Source organism: Festucalex cinctus, chromosome 14, assembly GCF_051991245.1.
Source record: "Festucalex cinctus isolate MCC-2025b chromosome 14, RoL_Fcin_1.0, whole genome shotgun sequence".
Taxonomy (NCBI): Eukaryota; Metazoa; Chordata; class Actinopteri; order Syngnathiformes; family Syngnathidae; genus Festucalex; species Festucalex cinctus.
In genome coordinates this window covers 13,633,421-13,652,699 of record NC_135424.1, presented here as the reverse complement: position 1 = coordinate 13,652,699, position 19,279 = coordinate 13,633,421, and the positions used below count along the sequence as shown (strand labels likewise).

The following is a 19,279-nucleotide window of genomic DNA, read 5'->3' as shown; positions in this document are numbered from 1 at the left end:
GATCAGCAGAGCTTTAAAAGTGATTAGCAAGTGTGCAACACCAGTCAATTCCTACAGTTTTTTTTTTTTTTTTTTAATCCATGTGATATTTACAAGATTATTCATGTGTTGACAATATGTCTGGCAGGTCTTGGACTCTGATCCAGTAGACCAGACCCAGGAAGTAGAGGAGGATCTGGACTTACTCTACGACAGTCTGGAGGTGTACAACCAGAGTGATAGCGGGCCGGAAATGGAGGACAATGAAAGTGTCTTGAGCACACCCAAGCCCAAGCTTAAGTGAGTTTGCCCTCATTTTTTTTTTTTTTTCATTAAATTAATATGTGATTAAGCTCCATCCTTACATGAATTGCAAAGGATTTTCTTCTTACCATAATTCCTCTAGTCTAGTAGATCCGTGTACAACAAAACAAAACAAAGCTTTTTGTGTTAAGATTAGTTTCTATTTGATGCTATTTAGGATACAAGAGTAGCCGGTATTAAGGCTGTGCAATTAAATTCAATTACAATTTCAATTATTATACTCCACAATTACAAAATCAGCATAATCGTAAAAAAATACAAATATTAACACTAATTTTTGAGTTGTTTAAATTTATACATTTGCACCTTTTTAAAATTTAAAATTAGTTTAATAAATTTTGTTTCATCCCAAAGGAATTTGCATAGTTAATTAATTTCAAATAACTTTATTTGTAGAATTTTTGAAGAATTTTATTTGTCTAAATATTTTTGATTTGTTTTTTACGTTTAAACATTTTTCTTGTTTTGTACCAAAAAATAAATGATCGTCCTACTGCACAGTGCACATGCTGCACGCCAACTTCAAGTTTTTGCCAACATAAATAAATAAATGAGTATATATTATTATAATATATTATTACAAATTCTGTTTGGTCTAAAAGGAACTTAAATAATTATAGTGTTTCTATTTTTTTTTATTGGTCTTAATATTTTTTAATGTGTAATCATATGCACAACATAAATAAATAAATAAATAAATAAATAAATAAATAAATATTATGAATATATATTATTATAAATTCTGTTTGGTCCAAATAAAAGCAACTTACGTAATTATAGTGTTTCTTCATTTTTTTTTTTTTTTTTTAAGTCTTAATATTTGTAAATGCTTAAACATTATTTTGTTTTTATACCAAAAAATAAATACTCATTTGAATAATCGTGATTTCAATTATTGCCATAATTATCGTGATTATTATTTTCTCCATAATCGAGCAGCCCTAGCGGGTATGTGTGAGTGCAGAACCACAGCTGTTTAAAAAGATGACCACATGATCATCAAAATTCCGAATTATTATTCACTATGCTCATTCCTAGTGATATAACTTATTTTATTCTCACAAGTTGAACCTTTTGTTTTTCAGGCCGTTTTTCGAGGGGATGTCTCACTCCAGCTCCCAGACAGAGATCGGAAGCATACACAGCCAAAAAAGTCAGCAGAGAGAGCAGTTATATGCTGTAAGTTGATCACCAGACCCTCTGTTGTTATAGCAATAACAACCCGCTCTGGTTCCTTTCAGCCATAAAGTTCTTCCTTCTGGCTGTGCTGGATGGGGTCACGTTGTTAACAGTGATATGTAAAATAATTGTCCCCAGGCAGTGTGTAAATGCTTGGCAGCTCTGTTGCCTTGAATGGTCCAAGGATTCCCAAGAGCCATGCAAAAAATTCTGGGAATGGGGGAGATGTTGACCAGTAGCCCCCCCATTGGTGGTGGATAGGATGAAGGGGGCTGCTGCTCCAACCCAGTTCACCCCTGTAGTATTTATAGAGACTGACACTAGCTGACCTCTACACTACCATCAACACACACACACACTCAAACACGCAGACCCAACTATGCCCACATGCTTGGAGAGAAGATTGGATAAAGCTTTCCCACCCAGATTTATGACCTGTTGGAGACAAAAAGAGCAGCGGAAGAGCAAGAGAGAGACATGTTGTGTCTGACTTTGTGAGAGGGAGGACAAGGATGGGCTGTTTATAAATGTGTTGGAATCCATTTTAGCTTGTACAAAAGCACCTAGAACATTCCAGAAAGTAATCGTCATCCATTTTGTCAAACAAGTGTCTGCAGTAAAACATAATGAGCAAAAAGAAACATTTTTTAATGTGTTTTTAAACCAGGTGGTGATAAGCTTGAGCACATCTTTGTGGGTTTATGTCTAAGTTGATAGACATACTGAACTATATGCAGTCATATCAATGGATGGAAAGAAGCTCAGGAAATATTATTCAGCTTGACCGTGTACTGCTTACTAAAGAGAGACACTTTTCTTCAATTTGTCTTTATCCTTCAGAGTGGAGACTTTCTCACCGTGGACAGATGTAAAGTGCAAGGGGCCCGCTATCAAGAGGACAGCGTCACAGACACAACCATTGGGGTATGTTTTTAGTACAGCGCTTTCTTTGCCCGAATGTCCCTCGAGCACAGTGTTCTCCATTTTTCTTTTCCACTCCCTTACCCTTGAAACTGGAGTGCGCTTTGCCTCCCGTGGGTCTTGGGGTTTTCTGGGAAGAAACTAAGATGGGGTGGGGGTGTGCAAGGCCAAGGATGGATCAACTGTCTCAATATGGCGTTTTAAATTGTTAATTTGATCAAGAAAAATGTTTGATTCAAATTCTTTGGTTGGTTTTACGTGGTTAGTTTTGTTCACGCCACATCATTAAATCTTTCAGCTTGTTATGAACTATAAACAAACATAGAAAGTAGTTAGAATTGAAATGTATCAGAAATATCACCAATGGTAAAGGTACTATATTAGTTATATGTAAAATGCAAAACAACATTTGTTCTCTGCATTTAAAACTAGTGTTGTTTTCCGATACCGATACTGGTATCGGCAGAGGTGCCAATACTGCATTAAAACAGTGGTATCGGTATCGGTGAGTACTCACAAGTAACATGCCGATACCATTAATTCCAACACTAATATAGGATTTTGGATGCAGCATCTTGTGTCTTGCTGGTGTACGACATTCACTGATATGTGACATGTTCACTGCATGCCGATCTAAGATATCCTATTGGCCCTTGAATGCTCTGAACCAATAGCAGGACAGCATTTTCATGTTGAGGAAAAAAAACAACCTTAAGTATCTGTATGGTATCGGCCGATACTGCAAAGCTAGGCATCGGTATCGGGGGCCAAAAAACGGTATCCGAACAACACTATTTAAAACCCAATCCCCGAGGAGCTATCGGGTGTTAGCATGTAGCGCCAGGGGACCATCACCGAATCCAGATTGTTTTTTACCATCACATTGATTCACTGACAGGAAAATCCATACAGACATGGAGAGAACACACAAACTCCCCATAGTCAAGTGATGAGTAGTTTAAGACGGTAGACTTTCTTTAAGCAGCCAACATTGCACAAAAACAGCTAACGGCTTATTGAGCAGACCTTATTATTAGTACCGGATTGTTTAGTCCACAACTTTTATGATGCAAGGATGGTACATTATTGTCATCTCCAATGAACCATTTCTTGTTTATCGCACAACAGAGAATATACACACATTTCTAAAAGTGTGACTGCTTAAAAATTGTTTAAAAAACAACAACCAATAATAAACTGAACAGTGGTTCTTGTTCTGTTAACCCACAAGCACAGATACGAAAGGCACATTCTTGGAATGTTCAAAATACGACGCTTTGCATTACCATGCTGAAAAATTGTAGTTTGGGTTTAAAAAAAAAAAAAAAAAAGATAAGACTTAGAACATTGAGGGTGTAATGGCATTCTTTATAGTATTGTTTGAAATTAATTAGATGGGATTACACATTTTATACATGAAAATATGACAATGACACATCTATAAATAGTGGCCAGTATGTTTCCTCACATAAAAAAAAAAAAAAAAAAGTTTCATTTGTTTTAAACTAATCAATTGTGCTAGCCTCAATCAGAAGAAAAGACAAGTAGCCCTTTGCAAGATATGGATAGTCTTGAAAATTTGTTCTTGCGTGTGGCCGTGTGCTCACTTATTTCTCTATTGTTGGCTCTTCCTCTGAAAATGCAGTCTAGCCAATCCCTCTGCTTTATATACCACTAATCCTCTTCAAACTCACATCTGAAATAGTGCCGTTTTTCCTCTTGTTAAGAGGCCAAAACTTACTGGCCCACCTCCTTTCCTCAACTGTAAAATGCTGCCTCCAGATCAGACTTTTGCTGGAGACTGGGAGAACAACTGAGGAGGCTCCTTAAGCGACATGACAGAAACTGTTATGTGATGAATATCAGCGCGGTTGTCCACAATCCTTTTGCCTCATAGTTGCTTTTCTTCTTTTTTTGGCGTAGGAGCCAGAAACCGATGACAGCGGGCCAGGGCCAGGGGAGGTGAGCAGCTGGGACGTCAACACTGAACGGATGGCTAGCACTGTTGGCAAGCTCTCCAAGACCGAATCCCAAAACCACATGTCTCCAAGGTACGCTGCCGAGCTCCGCATCTGGATTTGTGCACGCAACATCTTTTTCAATTCGCATGATTGCTATTGTATGCATGACTAACAGCTGCATTGCCGTCAGTCGAATTTATAGCTTCCTGTTAAGCTCCTTGTTCTTTTCTTCGTTGTTTCAGTAAAATGGAGAACAGGCTACAGAGGCGTCCACGCAGTACCTCCATGAAAGACAGACAGAATTCCAAGGCCCAAAGTGACCGGACCAGCAGTATAGAGAGCGAGTGCTCCCCAGACTCAAGACTTATAGCACAGGTAAACAGCATTACAAGTCGTCAAGCTAGTTTGCCTCACTTTCTAAGTCTACTGATGTATCCAAAAGGTTCCTAGGAAATCCGTGTATGACCAGTTGAACCAGATCCTCATCTCTGATGAACGCTTGCCAGAGAGCATCATTCTCATTAACACCATGGAGTGGCAAGGACAGGTCAATAGCTTAGCTTGGACTCAACATCTTTTTTTTATTTCTTTCAAGCGCATCAATCACTCTGTCATCATGGCCTTTCTGTGCGTGTGTGTGTTACCATGCAGTACGTGGCAGAGTTGCTCCACGAACAGGCCCAGCCCATTGTGTCCACCTGCTCAGCTGCAGATGTCCAGGCGGCCTTCAACACCATCGTTACCCGAATACAGAGATTGTGAGTCACTTGCATAAATCACGGCTGGAACAAATACTGTCATAACGCGCACTAAAAACCGCAACAGCTAATTTTAGCCATATAAACAAATATGTACGGGCTCTGGGTGGTGCAGTGGTACCGTCACTTGCCTTCGGTGCAGGTTGGCGTGGGTTCGCTTACCCACCTGGGGGGGGACCATGTGTGAGTGAGTACTACAAAAAAAAAAAAAGTACATATACTTGCCGCTTTGTTTTATTGGCCACGGGTTTCCAAGTTATAACATGGGATATTTGCAAAGAAAGAGGTTCGTTTGTGGATGGATTTGGGCGGAGTTGCCATCCTCTGGGGATAACGCCCGTTGTCCGTTGCAAACGATGGTGGGAGTCTGGTAGCCAAACAAAAAACAAACATGGAGGTCGCACTGCAGAGATGACTTTATTTATGGCATACAACATAATATTGTCAAGAAAATCTTTGGGTTGACTTGGTAAAATTGTCTTAATTGAATGAATTGTCTTTCTCTTTCATTTCTCCCCTGTAGTTGTAATTGCAATGCACAGACTCCGCCCACAATGAAGGTGGCGGTTGCAGGGGACCAAAGTTACCTGAGCACCATCCTGAGGTTCTTTGTGGAGCAGCTGGCCAACAAGACTCCTGACTGGCTCAGTTACATACGCTTCCTGGTCATCCCTATTGGTAAATAAACCATTCAACTTCTTTCCAGTTTAGCCATCGACATGTTTGAGTCTGACATTTGCTTGCGCAATCGCCACACAGGCTCTCATCCCCTGGCCAAGTACGTGGCCTCGTTCGACAGCAAATTCAACAGCATCTTTATGGACACAGCGTGGAGGGAGTTGTTCTGCAGGACGGAACGGCCCGCCTCAGGTAAGACACAACTCATGCTAACACCGGTATCTGGCCACAAAGCGTGGCGGTGGGTCAGATGTTTGCTCAACTCGAAAAGGAAATAAGTGGGGTCGGAGCACGGGTCAGGGGCTGTTGAATGGAAAGATGATGTTTTCCATTTGCGAAAGATAGCTGCAACGTGCTTTGGCGGAGGGAATGTTTCTGCTTGACAGCACCACTGCTCCACCCTGCTCCGCCTGGATCCCTCTCTGGAGCTGCGTAAGAAGATTAACAGGCTCAACGTTTAACCCAAATTTTGAATTAGGAGGCTTGTTTAATTGAAAGCAAATGCCGAACTGCTGTTACCTCATCATGAGATCATATGTTTGTGGGATTTATTTATTTTTTTGTCTGTTTTATTGCTGTTTTAGCCACCTACAGCCAGTATATTGATGTTCTTATTGCTGCTGGAAATATAAATTTCCAGAGGGAGCCATCCCAAAGGGATCAATAAAGTCAAGTCTAAGTCTATATAAGTTATGTTTACTTGGTGGTAGGGATGTTCGATAGGGCTTTTTTTTTTTTAAAGACCAATACCGTTAGTATGAGTACTCAACTCTTAAGTAGTCACCGATACTAATAGCAAGTACTGATTTTAAGAAAGTACCTATTATGTTCCAATTAAGCATTTTTCCTTAAATTGCATGGCATTAAAATTTTCATTTATTCTAATTACTAGTTCCAGATGATAAAATGACCAAAAACGGCCGCCATCATGAGCACCGATACATTTAACTTAAGTATCAGCCCAATACCGATACCTGGTATCAGTACTTGACCATCTCTAGTTAGTGATGATTGTTTCATTGTTTTACAAGAGCTCAAATGTGACTGTAATGGGGTTTCCTTCCAACAGTCTTGATTTTTTTAAGCACATTTTTTGAAAATGCGGGAAACGAACATACAAAGTATCTCTCGTGTCAGGCCAAAACCTTGCACCTCCGAAACTGTCACTTTTCAGGAAACCCCAAAAACGGCATGTTTGTTCAACCATTAACATTATATCGTCAAAACAAAACAAGTTATTTTTAACTCCTACACATTAAAGTCTGTAGCGTAAATTTGACACTATTTAGAGTGGGCCCAAATAGACTCAGTTTTAGAGTAATATTTACATTTGGAAGGAAGTAAAATAAATAATTAGAAGAAAAATAATTCAAGGGTTGAGGAACAAAGTCACGACCTTCAGCTTGGGAGACTGCCACACTAACACCTGAGCTATACCCCTCCTACTGTTTGCTTATATCCAAAAGAAGACCAAAAACAATGGTTATGAAGATTCCAGCTTCCACAAGCGATATACTAACACACAGCAGGAGGTGCCTGGCTCAGGGAGAAGATCGGCTGTCTCCCAAGCTAAAGGTCATGAATTCGTTCCTCAATCATTGAGTGACTTTTATTATTTTTCTAATTCTTTATTTTACTCTCTTCCATGTGAAAATATTACTCTAAAACTGAGATTCCACTCTAAATAGAGTCAAATTTATTCTACAGAATTTACTGTGTACACGTGTTGACTGACCGTTTTTTGAAAAAAAATGTGATTACAAACATACCTTACTTAATCGTCCACTGGCCTTTATTATGACTACAATATACATGTGTGACGGAATCGCCTGTCAAAATATGTGATGTGTGCAGTCCTGTCATCGTTTATTCACAAAACCTGCTCACATTGAAATTTTTTTATTTTCCTTTTACCAATAACATTGTATAGTCCACCCCCACCAAGCATAATTTTACATTTTATTTTTTTTCTAATTTTAGGGCTTTATTTTTGAATTTCATCTTGTGTGCAATGTACATTTCCCGTTGTTTACCACTTGTTTTGTTTGCTCCACTTACAGATAACATTGACGTAGCAGGACGGGTTGTTCAGTATCTGGCTGGTGCCAATGCATCGCACCAGTTTCCCATTTCTGAAGCCATGCTCACCTACAAACAGAAGAGGTAAAGTCACATGAAGAAATATGAAGCATCCTCACGTGCAGTCTGTGTTTGTGGATATGCATGTATCGTTCTATGCATGTCTGTCTGGATGATTTCCAAACTTAATAATACTTAGCATTTCTACCAAAACATTCTAATGTAAGATGTACAGAACTTCTGTACTCTTCTCAGTTTTAGGAATTAATCCATACTTAATTTTCTCTCGTCATTGTCATTTTTTATTATTACATAAAAAAAAAAAAACGTGCATTTTAGTAAATCTGGCTCTTTTAACATCCACTGTGGAGTGACAGTGCCAATAAAAAGCATTAATATTTTTTCTTTGTAGTGACAGACATATATTGGATCTCATCCGATTGTGCAGGTGTCCCTAATGTTGCCAGTGATTGTGGATTAAAATGTAATCCACAATGTGCATGCAAACACACTGAATGAGTCATCAACGACTGCACACACCTCAAGGTTGCTGTGATGTGTGCTAACATTCATCAATTAGGTTTTGTTTTTTTTCATAGCAGACATGCGCATGTTCATTTGCAATCGACTTGTCATGAGGGTTACATTTCTTATTATGTCTTTAACACTCTGCAGATAGTCAAGCTGATGCATTTGCATGTGTTCTTTTTCTGCTCTGTCAGTGGCTTCCTTGTTAGTCAGAAGGTACCAAATACAAGTTTAACACCTTTTGCATTCCTTCTTCCCCTTTCCCCCTTTTGATTTGCATTCAAGGAAAAGAAGTTTGTATTTTGATTTTTACATCAGGTATCTAATTTGACTCTGGTTTGTTTTTTTTGCCCTCCTTTTTGAACACTCCTCACCGCTGTCTGCTGTGTCTTAACACTCCTTTTCCCATTTGATACTCACCATGATGTCGATCTGCACGTCCTGTCTGGGTTTTGTGTGACCTACCTACCGTGTCCTGCGTGTTGTTGCCGTGATGATTTGCCTAACAACCTCAAAAATGATCCCGTATACTCTTCAAGAGTGGTTTGCAGGTTCATGTGTCAGTAAGTAAGCATGAGAAGGCCCACTAATAAGGTTGTTATTGATTTGATACTTTTTAGACAAAAATCTTGGGACACACTCCAAAATCTTCTTTTATCCCCGACGAGTGGAAGTTGTTTCTGCGAAGGAGTTCAGGGTTCACAGCCCCACAATCCCTTCTCGCAGCGTTTCACAGGATCACCGTCCCAAATAAACTTTTGGTTGTAAGGAGCGGTCCTCTCATTCATCTCATGCACTCCCCCAAGATGATCATTCCACTCCAAAGCCAGTCATGTGCCATTTCTGCTGCGATGGGGCATGGCGCCATCTATCCCTTCCAGGATCATTGAGTGTTGCACCTTGGAGTGTTGCAGTGTGTTCCAAGCGCCCCCTCTCTCCCACATCGCTAACAGCCTCTTCATTGTCTCCCCTCACAGCCCTGATGAGGACTCTTGTCAGAAGTTTGTGCCATTTATTGGGGTAGGATTCGCTTTATTTTATTTTTATTATTATTATTATTATTATTATTATTATTATTATTATTATTATTATTTAGAATGTATTGATTTTTTTTCTAAATTAATTTTGGATGATATGTAACTATAGTTGGTTGAGTACTGATACCAGGTATTGATCGGGCCGAGACCATGCCTTATTTCAAGGTATTGGTACTCGTCATGGCAACAGTATTGGTTGTCCTTGTGTGGCCGATTTACAGTCAGGAACTAGAAATTTAATTAGGAGAATAGAAAATTTGCTATTAATTTTGTGCAATTTTAAGGAAAAATGTTATGTTGGGATATGTCAGTCTTTCTTTAAAGGGATACTTCACTTATTTAGCCCATTATAGCAATAAAAAGTTAATATTTTGTCTATAATTAATTTGATGCTTTCATTATTTTTCACATACAATTAGTACCTTTAAAAACACATTTTGCAACTTGCTGTCGACTGAAAATTACATCAGTAGGTCTCCGATAACTAATCACAGCTCACCTGTTTTCTCGGTTTGGTCATGTAACATTCACAAGCTGAGCTGTGATTGGTTACGGAGCCCTTGTGATGTCATTTTCAGTCGACAGCAAGTTGCAAAATGTGTTTTGAAGGTACTAATTGTACATTAAAAATAATGAAAATATCAAATTTATTATTGACAAAATATTAGTGTTTGACTGCCAAAAATGGCTAAATAAATAATCCCTTTAAAATTATTTTATAAGTTATATATTATTATTATTATTTATTAAATTATAGGATTTTTTGTTGTATTTTTAATATATTTAATATATTCTTTAAATATTTGTATTTTAATTTTATGTATTAAAAGTACTAGTGGTATATCGAATCCATGCTACTCAAGTGTTGAGTACTCGTACTGGTGTACTGTAGCTCTAGAAAAAAAAAAAAACGCGATACAGAACATCCCTAAATATCACACTGAAATATTGTTTTCTACTTTCAGGTTGTGAAAGTTGGAATTGTTGAACAAAGCCTTTCAACCTCAGGTAAGTGTGGCACAAAATTCTAAGTTGAAGTGAAAGTGAAACTATCACATGTGCTACATATGTAATGTTTTTTATTTATTTATTATTATTATTATTATTATTATTTTTTTTAATGAAAGTCCCACTGTATGACATTTCAAAGTAATGATAAGTGTGCAGTTTAAGAAGTGTGTCGCCTGGCACAAGGAACGCTCCAGTTAGTATTGTTCTTACTGCTTTTTATTTATAGCCTACAAGTGTTTTCCCCATGAACGTTTACTGTAATTATTGTTTTATATTTATAGCCTGCAAGTGTTAGGAGGCACCGTCATTTACCATCATACTTTCATTTTCATTTATTCGCTAATTTATATTTGTAACCAGGAAGTGTTTTGGACAGATATTTACAGTAAAAATGACTAGTGACACTCTGACTTACTAATGCCTTTGAGGACCCCTTGCACAAATGAAGGGAGGAGACTCGCATTTCACAAATTCCTACCATGAAAAGTTATCTTTTTGAGACGTTGCTTATGAAGCTGGTTCATCGTTTTCACAGTGGATTCTGATGATGCAATGGGGGGGAACACAAGCATCCTTGCCTCCCCCACACCCCCCTCGGCTGGTCCGTATGGGAAGGAGATCGGGGGAACGCCCCCACAGTCGCCCTCCGTGTCCACTGCCCTTTCCGGAGCTGGGTAAGACACACACGAGAAATAATCTCAAACAGATACAAAAGAGCGAAATACTTTCCATTTTGCGGTCATTGTTTGAGCAGCTGGGGCATGTGAGTGAAAGTGTTTGCCTTTTGCAGTTCTCCGTGTTCTGGCAGCGAAGTGATGGGCCTGCAGGTGGACTACTGGACGTGGCAGGGACCCGAGAAGAAAAAGGAGGGCGAGAAGCGTGACGTGGGACTGAAAAATACGCTGAAGAGTAACTTCCGCTCTCTCCAAGTCAGCCGCCTCCCCTGTGCGGGGGATATCAGCCCTCCACCCAGTATGGCCATGACTGTCGTCACCAAGGAGAAGAACAAGAAAGGTGCATAGAGTTGATTTGGGGGATTAAACAGTAAAGAGTGCAAGATGAAACTGAACATGATGATTTCACAGATAGGGACCTTACATGATGTAATGGGGTTAATGGAAAAGAAAACAAAAGCAATTATGAGGGGAAACAATCAGAATTTCAAGAGAATAAAGTGAATGTCTAAAGTGCCAAATGCAAACACGACAGTCTGAGAGCAGCAGCCACTGTGTCAGTTGTGACCAAGGTGATAGTTAGAGACGAGTTTTGGAATTTTTATTATTATAATTGTATTTTTATTAATTGTTATTAACATTTTTTTCCCCACTTTTATGTTAACAAAAGTGTGAAAACTTGGAAAACAATTATTGTACATTTTTTTGTACATTTAGAACAGATATAAAATGTGTTATTAATCGTGAGTTAACTATTGTAGGTATGCGATTAATTATGATCAAAAAAATGTAATCGCCTGACGCCCCTAGTTTAAATATTAGCTTTGGTTTTTCAATCGTCACCTTCTTAAGATTATGGCCCAAGTCGTATTTTAACTTTTTTTTTTTTTGTCTTAACATCCCTCATGCTGCCATGAGGCTACCTCTGCTAAAGTTGACTACAGATCATTTCATTCTTCCCCTGAAATAGAATGATCAGTTATTTATTTATAATGTATTTTTTTTTCTATTTATCTGAAAAACAATATTAGGATGTAACGTGACAAGAACCTGTATATTTTCCTTTTTTTTTTTTTTCCTGTTAGTAATATTATGACACTCTTCCCATAAAATGTTCTCTTTATTCTCATAGTATTTTGTTTTCTCATCATATTTTATTTTTAATCTCATAAAATTCCTACTTTATTCTTTATAAAAGGTTGTTGTTTTTGCTCATAATATTTTTAACATAAAAATTGACAATACATTTTCAACTGTCTTCTAATGATGGTAGGCCAATTGTTGTGGCCTTTTGGGTATATTTTTGGTCATAATTTTTGTAGTACTGTACTATACTTTATTCTTTTTTCTTAATGTAGCACAATTTAATCCCTGCAAAATTACATCTTTGTGATATTTGAGTTACGGGTGATCAATCCAGGGTTTATTCCACATTTTATCGGAATTCAGTTGGAATTGGCTTTTTCTGTAATTTTTAAAAAAAAAATTCTTAAGTCTACTGCCATTCTTCATTCATTTTTTCGTCTTTTTGTGCATCCCTTCCACTCCTTCAAAGAGCCTTCCATGATTCCACCTCGATGCAAGGGGGGAAAAAAGCAACACTGAACTTGTTGCTTGCTTAATTAATTATTGCTTATGAAAAAAGGAAGCCCAGCAAAAAACTGAGTGTGATCTTCTCTGCTCCTCTCCCCAGTGATTTTTCTCAGCAAGAAGCCGAAAGAGAAGGAGCTGGACTCAAAGAGCCAAGTGATAGACGGAATCAGCAGGTTGATCTGCACAGCCAAGCACCAGCACACCATGCTGAGAGGTAATACTGCCCCCTGGTGTACATAAAAGGAGGAACAAAACTGCCAACATTAAAAATAAATAAATGACTCAATAAATAAAAGTGAAAATAAGAGTATATTTAAAAAAAATACAATTCAATAATTAAATACGAAAAATAAGTAAAATTGAAGAATTCATATTTATTTTTTGTATTTAACTTTTGAATTATATTTTTATATCCATTTTTATTTCACTTTTATTCATTTATTTATTTTTAATTTTGGCAGTTTTGGTCCTAAATATTTAGTTTATTTAGGACCAAATTTTCTATTTCGGACCAAGACTGCCAAAATTAAAAAGAAATAAATGACTAAATAATAAACGTGAAAATAAGAGTGCCGGTATATAAAAATACAATTCAATAATTAAATGCAAAAATAAATAATTTAGATTTATTTTTTGTATTTCTTTTGAATTATATTTTTATATACATTTTTATTTTCACTTTCATTCATTTATTTATTTTTAATTTTGGCAGTTTTGGTCCTAAATAAAAAAATTGGTCCTAAATAAATAAATTAATAAAAGTGAAAATAAAATTGATATAAAAATAGAATTCAAAAGTTAAATACAAAAAATAAATATACATTATTTATTTTTACTTATTTTTTTTGTATTTAATGATTGAATTGTATTTTTATATACTCTTATTTTCACTTTTGTTAATTTAGTCATTTATTTTTAATTTTGGTAGTTTAAATAAAATTGAAAATAAGAGTATATAAAAATACAATTCAATCATTAAATACAAAAAACAAGTAAAAATAAATAATTTATATGTATTTTTTTGTATTTAATTTTTGAATTATATGTTTATATCCATTTTTATTTTCACCTTTATTCATTTGTTTATTTCGTAATTTATTTAATTTTTAATTTTGGCAGTTTAAATAAAAGTGAAAATAATTAATAAATACAAATAAATAAAACATTTATTTTTTTGTGTTTAATTTTTGAATTATATTTTTATGTCCATTTTTATTTTCACTTTTATTCATTTAATCATTTATTGATTTTTAATTCTGTCAGTTTTGGTCCTCCATATACATACCACTTGGTACAGATGAATTTGACTCTTTCATCCCTCAGTCACTATCGACGGAGTGGAGTGGAACGACGTCAAGTTTTTCCAACTTGCTGCCCAGTGGCCAACTCACGTCAAGCACTTCCCGGTGGGGATCTTTGGTTACACCAAGCCCGTGTGACCTCGGCAGCCGTCCGCTTGGAACCGCCAGACTCCTTCTGCGCTGCACTTGTCTCACCCAGAGACTCCACAGAATTTGAGGGAAAGCCAACGGCAGTAATAGTTTTCCTGTGGAAATCTTACTGACTATCACATCCACGTGCTCAATACACACGTTCATGTTGTCCTTCCGGTGTGTTTGATGTTGTTGGCTGTTGTTCGTTGTTTTCCTTCCTTTCTTTCTTTTTTTTTTTTTACACACTACAAAAAGAACAAGTACTATTTTGTAAGAGTTGTGCTAACCGCCTTGGAGGTCCTTTGACTTGTTTGACAATTTGCCACATTTCGAAAATGGCAGCTATGTTTGCACTTTGTTTTTTTGTTAACATGTTATTATTTCTGTGAAATCCTACATGTATTGTTACTCTGTGGAAAATGGAGGAGTGCGATGGTGATGTGCAGTGGCGTGTGTGAGATTTTGAGGCTGTTAGTCATTGGAATATTGCTGTGAATCTTGACAGAAAACCCTCTCTTTGCTTTTCTTCATCTTTTTCTCAAATTACTTTGCTTCTGCGTATGTTTGAAGCAACAAAGACGACTCATTTTGGTATTTTGGAAGGTAGTGATGATTAATTAATGCACATCTTTTTCACTCAAAGTTCAACAAATTCCAGTCCTGAAGACTTGACATAATCACTTAGAAACAGGGTATCAAGAGACAAAAACAAACAAATCCCCAATAGCTGAATGCCAAATTTACTTTTCTAAGCCCTGATATGTTTGGAATTTACCTCCCCCCCCCGGACTGATCATAATGCTTGGCTGCCTCACAGACGCCAAACCTATAAGATAGCGGCTAATCCAAATGTGCATTTATGTGCCAAAAGTACACTTGTTTTTCTGCCCCACAATGCTTTTGGCCTGCTTGAAGTCAAACTCTGATATGATCCATATGTGGTAGAAATCAAGATTAGCATTACTGAATGTTTGGACGTAATCAAATTGTATTTATTAGTCAAAAGAATTGCTAACCAAGTTTGATACAGCATCACTGTGGCTGTAGATGCACGTAAGATGTAAACATTCTAGATGGTTGGATGTTCACTATTGGAAAACTGCTTTGACATTACCGCCAAGCGCAATGCAATGAGAAGTCGATAGTCTTGCCAGATGTCCAAATCACTGCCTGTGTGTGTGTGTGTGTGTGTGTACTGTGTGTGAATAGGTGTGCCCTACGTTTGATGGTACTCCCTGCCTATTGTTACGTGAAACCTTCACAACGGGAATCCTATGGACAAACGGCCTTTTGTGTGTTGTCGCTTTTTCTAGAGTGAAAAGCTTTTTAAGTATTGTATATAAATATATACAAAGTGTATTACTGTGATTTGCATATCGCCCTTCTGACTAAATTGAAAGCACAACTTTTGTTTCTTGACAAAATGCCAAAATCAGTATATTTCCACAACTCAAGAAGTTTTGTTCAATACAACACTAGAGCTGTCATTTCTCCAACATTTCCTTTACTTTGTAATGCACTTTTTATGTGGTTTGATACGCATAGACACCCAAATTGGGACAGTTTGATTTTGAGGTGTTTTTTTTTTTTTCTTCAAGTGTAAACCACTACCTATAGACGTGATAGGACTGTTTCCTGGTTGTGTCAAGTGTACGTTTGATGGCTTCAAACTCCTTTGGGTGTCCTGAATGCATCGCCGCCATCTGTTACTTTCCCCTTTTGCCACTTGTTTATTTTGTAACTGCCACCATGCCGTCTGCCTGCAGACTACGCAGTCTGATTTGGTCGTCCTGCGTTTTAAGAGGGGCCACCATCTTGGGTGGGACACCAACTGGCCCTTTGATAATATATTATGGAACTTTGGCTGTGAAACAGGGATGAGTTTTGAGAGGGGAAATTATCAAGTGATTTAAAAAATACTAAATGGGCATAAGTGTCAAGTGTGTTCTGATGTATTCGACCTAAAGTCTGGCTTTGCCCTAAATCTCGCCGTAGCATGGGGGTGTTTTACAAGGCAGGACCAATGAGAGGCTTTGCTCTTTTGTCACTACTCTTAAATCTAACATCAAGTGATCCAACAGGAAAGACGGCAGCATGCCATCTCATTGGTCCCGTCATTTCAGATGCCACCCAGTGTCTTTGCACAAACCCTATTTTAAAGGACGTGACAGTATTTTTAAATTTACCACTAAAAAAAAAAAATATGGGTTACTCTGCATGTTTTACTATAGTTGTAAATATGTTTTGGATTTTTATATTGTTTTTTTTCTTTCCATGCTCTCACAAAGCAGTTGTGTTTAATAAAATTTTTAATCTTCTGTACAAACAAGCATTCCTTTATTCCAACTAGGTATATATCGTGTTCAGTTAGCTGAGATGGAAGGCATGTTGATGTAACTCTTCATCGGCGGCAGCGGTTTAATCTTGCGTCCGGCCCAGCCGCCCTTCCTCTGCCACAGGCCGCTCGACGGGCGAATGCCGAGCCAGCGGTTGCGGCCCGCTTTGCCGATGATTCTTTTGTTGTGGTCCACATTGGACACGCGGCCAACTGTTACCATGCAGGTCTCCAGTACCTGTGTGGTGTCACAATGACTGTTGTGACTTCTCAGTAGATTAAGCGCTGTCGTCATTTTGCATCACGTGAGCTCACCTGAACCTGCCGCTTTGACGGAAGCTGGACAATGGCTGTTCCATTTACTTTACGGAGCAAAACACCACTGGTGCCTGATAACAAAGATGATTAGATGTTTGACAAAGTCACTACATTAAGCAGTGATATTCCATTTAGGAAGCCACTGAACCGATGTAAAATAACTTCTTTTTTTTTTTCCATTTAATTGGTAATTGTTTTAAAGGGGAAGTCAACCCAAAAATTTTCTTTACAGTAATATGTTCTATGTAGCCCCACTCATCTAAAACGTATTTTTCAGAGGGGCGGCCATTTTGTCACTCTCAGCAGAAAATGACATCACAGTGTCCCAGGTAACAACCAATAAGCTTGCGAATGTCACATGACCAAACTAACAAACATGATCCGTGATTGGGCCTGAGTTCTTGGCACTCATTTTCAGGTGACAGCAAGTGGCAAAATGGCCGCCTCTTCAGATGTCTTCCACTTTAATGGGGAAAGAAGAATTATTTCCACTGCTAACAATTTACCTGCAGCCCGAATATATTGTGATCCTCTACCGGGTTGTACCTCCAGATTGTTGACCAGGGTGCCCACAGGAAGTGCTCCCAGTGGGTAGGCGTCACCCTCGTTTGCTGACACTGAAAAACAAACATCAATCTCTCCTTAAAAACAACTCTGCCTAATTAGTCAACCGCAATGCTTTTCACACCTGCCATGCGTCCAATGACGGGCGATGTTTTAATGACGTCCCCCTCCTGCATGTTCTCTGTCGCGATGATCCATCTTCTGCGGTTGCCTCCAGCCACCATGGCAATGTCAGCTGACCTGGAGAGAGCGGAGCGGACCAAATGAAGACAGCTATCAAGTTGTATATATGTTAAAAGGCGGAGTTAGAGCTCACCTGCACGGGTCGTATCGCACTTGAACAACCTTCTCGTCGAAGGGCTGCCGTTCGGCATCTTCCTCATAGCGCAAACGTTGAAAGTCAATCCAGCGATACTTTTGTTTGTGACCTCCGCCAATGCCATGTACTTGGATTTTACCTGAGGCACAAGAAAACAGGTGCTTATTTACATCTTTGTAAACCCAGGACAGGGCAGATAGAGGCAAACAACACCTTTATGGTAATTTTTGAGTTTTCAATTAACCGAACATGTTTTTGGAATGTAGGAGGAAGCAGAAACACATGGAGAAATCAAAATGTGGCCACTTTTTGAAACTTTCTGATATGCCATTCCACCTCTGACTGCTATGTTAATTTGTTTATGTCATTAAATTTGAATGTTGATGGAAGCGCTCTTTGGGTTTGTGGCAACTTAACGAAGCAAGATTACTGCTTTTATTGTTGCCTGTGCTGTGTACTTTGAGATTTATTTTATAAATGTAACGTGAGTTCCAAATAAAATCTGTTATTATTATTGATTATGTTAAGTTTTTCTGTTTTTACCTGTGTGATCTCTTCCTCCTGTCTTTTTCATCCCCATCGGTCTAACAGAGTACTTCTCCCTCTGCTTCCACCTCGTTCTGTTCTGCTCCAGAGGGAGTGTGGTGAGGAAGCCCCGGCATGGCACAGCACTGTAAGTAGGCAGAAATGCCCCAACACCCAATTTGACCTGTCAAAAAAAAAAAAAAAAAAAAGCATGTTAGCTGCTTGCACTGTTTTCATTTTCTCTTGTGACACAAGAATGTTGACCTGAGAGCACAGCAGGGCAGGCTGGGAGATGGAGAGGGAACTCAGGATTCGAGTCAAACAAGACACTGCCATCACGCCTACAAGAGCTGCACAGGACGCAAAAAGGTACACCGTTATATGCTTAATTGATTTATGTCTCTGCAGTTCCTGGGCTATTTCTGTTCACTTCGTTGCATTCTAATCACGCTTTCAGACTTGTTGTTAACTCTATACATAATTGTTTCACCTACACTTGGGGGAAGAGTATTATGATCTTTTGTCATAGTTTACCTTCGTGGTACTATCACTTAACACGAGCATGTTTGTATGAGGCTACTTGGAGAGGGTAATGGAGCGATCAACGTTTTTTTTTTCTCTCGATAGGCTGCTTTTGTATAAATCATAGATATACAAATTCATTATTTTGTAAGAACAAAATAGCGGGTCATCAATCAAAAACCAACCTTTATTCGTTCCAATTCATGACAATTTTCTTCCTAGCGTCCTTCGTGAGCTAGCACACCGCGTCGCATGATGATGACGTATTTCCGGACAGCGCTGTAAAGTCATTTGGTCGTCGAATTTTAATAATTTATCGTTGTTTTTTTCTGCTCTCCTTAATCATGTTAATTTGCTAATCATAACATGCAATAATTCACTGCCCTTTTCCATTAAAAATAAAACTGTCACATGTAATTTCATTTACTCCAGTAATGTACAACCAACACAGTCTTTCACTTCTTAGTTAATGCGTGTTATTGGGCGAAATTGCTTAATGTGGTGGTTTCATTTAACACTACAAAATGACACGTTTAAATTC

The 19,279-nt window shown here is 38.0% G+C and overlaps 2 protein-coding genes across 3 annotated transcripts in view; one reads left to right on the top strand and one right to left on the bottom strand.

The window, feature by feature from the left end:
• The window catches only part of LOC144001074 (phosphofurin acidic cluster sorting protein 2), a 43,279-nt gene extending 26,806 nt beyond the window's left edge, over nt 1–16,473 (top strand). Inside the window, exons 9-25 of one of the 2 annotated variants that reach the window (XM_077495048.1) lie at nt 128–279; nt 1,389–1,482; nt 2,323–2,406; nt 4,327–4,454; nt 4,607–4,739; nt 4,807–4,911; nt 5,016–5,122; nt 5,646–5,800; nt 5,882–5,992; nt 7,861–7,963; nt 8,693–8,725; nt 9,385–9,427; nt 10,410–10,452; nt 10,991–11,129; nt 11,246–11,469; nt 12,823–12,936; nt 14,046–16,473. In XM_077495048.1, coding sequence (XP_077351174.1) covers nt 128–279; nt 1,389–1,482; nt 2,323–2,406; nt 4,327–4,454; nt 4,607–4,739; nt 4,807–4,911; nt 5,016–5,122; nt 5,646–5,800; nt 5,882–5,992; nt 7,861–7,963; nt 8,693–8,725; nt 9,385–9,427; nt 10,410–10,452; nt 10,991–11,129; nt 11,246–11,469; nt 12,823–12,936; nt 14,046–14,161 — 1,884 coding nt within the window. In that variant the 3' untranslated portion in view covers nt 14,162–16,473. The remainder of the gene's footprint in view (nt 1–127; nt 280–1,388; nt 1,483–2,322; nt 2,407–4,326; nt 4,455–4,606; nt 4,740–4,806; nt 4,912–5,015; nt 5,123–5,645; nt 5,801–5,881; nt 5,993–7,860; nt 7,964–8,692; nt 8,726–9,384; nt 9,428–10,409; nt 10,453–10,990; nt 11,130–11,245; nt 11,470–12,822; nt 12,937–14,045) is intronic. The other variant, XM_077495049.1, reaches the window with a different exon arrangement.
• Nucleotides 16,447–19,027, bottom strand: mrpl2 (mitochondrial ribosomal protein L2). Its single transcript, XM_077495050.1, has 8 exons — nt 18,924–19,027; nt 18,481–18,566; nt 18,235–18,400; nt 17,689–17,830; nt 17,497–17,612; nt 17,315–17,425; nt 16,806–16,879; nt 16,447–16,728 (listed from the first exon to the last, which is right to left on the bottom strand). The coding sequence occupies exons 2-8, from the start codon at nt 18,550–18,552 to the stop codon at nt 16,519–16,521; spliced, it is 891 nt and encodes a 296-aa protein (XP_077351176.1). The 5' UTR covers nt 18,553–18,566; nt 18,924–19,027; the 3' UTR covers nt 16,447–16,518.
• Between the last annotated feature and the right edge of the window lie 252 nt (nt 19,028–19,279).

What these genes read in the sequence shown, in the direction of transcription:
- mrpl2 (XM_077495050.1), bottom strand. Translation starts at nt 18,552, where the DNA reads ATGGCAGTGTCTTGTTTGACTCGAATCCTGAGTTCCCTCTCCATCTCC. An exon ending in CTGCCCTGCTGTGCTCTCAG is followed by an intron (nt 18,401 to 18,480) that starts GTCAACATTCTT and finishes TTTTTTTGACAG; the next exon opens with GTCAAATTGGGTGTTGGGGC. An exon ending in GTGCGATACGACCCGTGCAG is followed by an intron (nt 17,613 to 17,688) that starts GTGAGCTCTAAC and finishes CGCTCTCTCCAG; the next exon opens with GTCAGCTGACATTGCCATGG.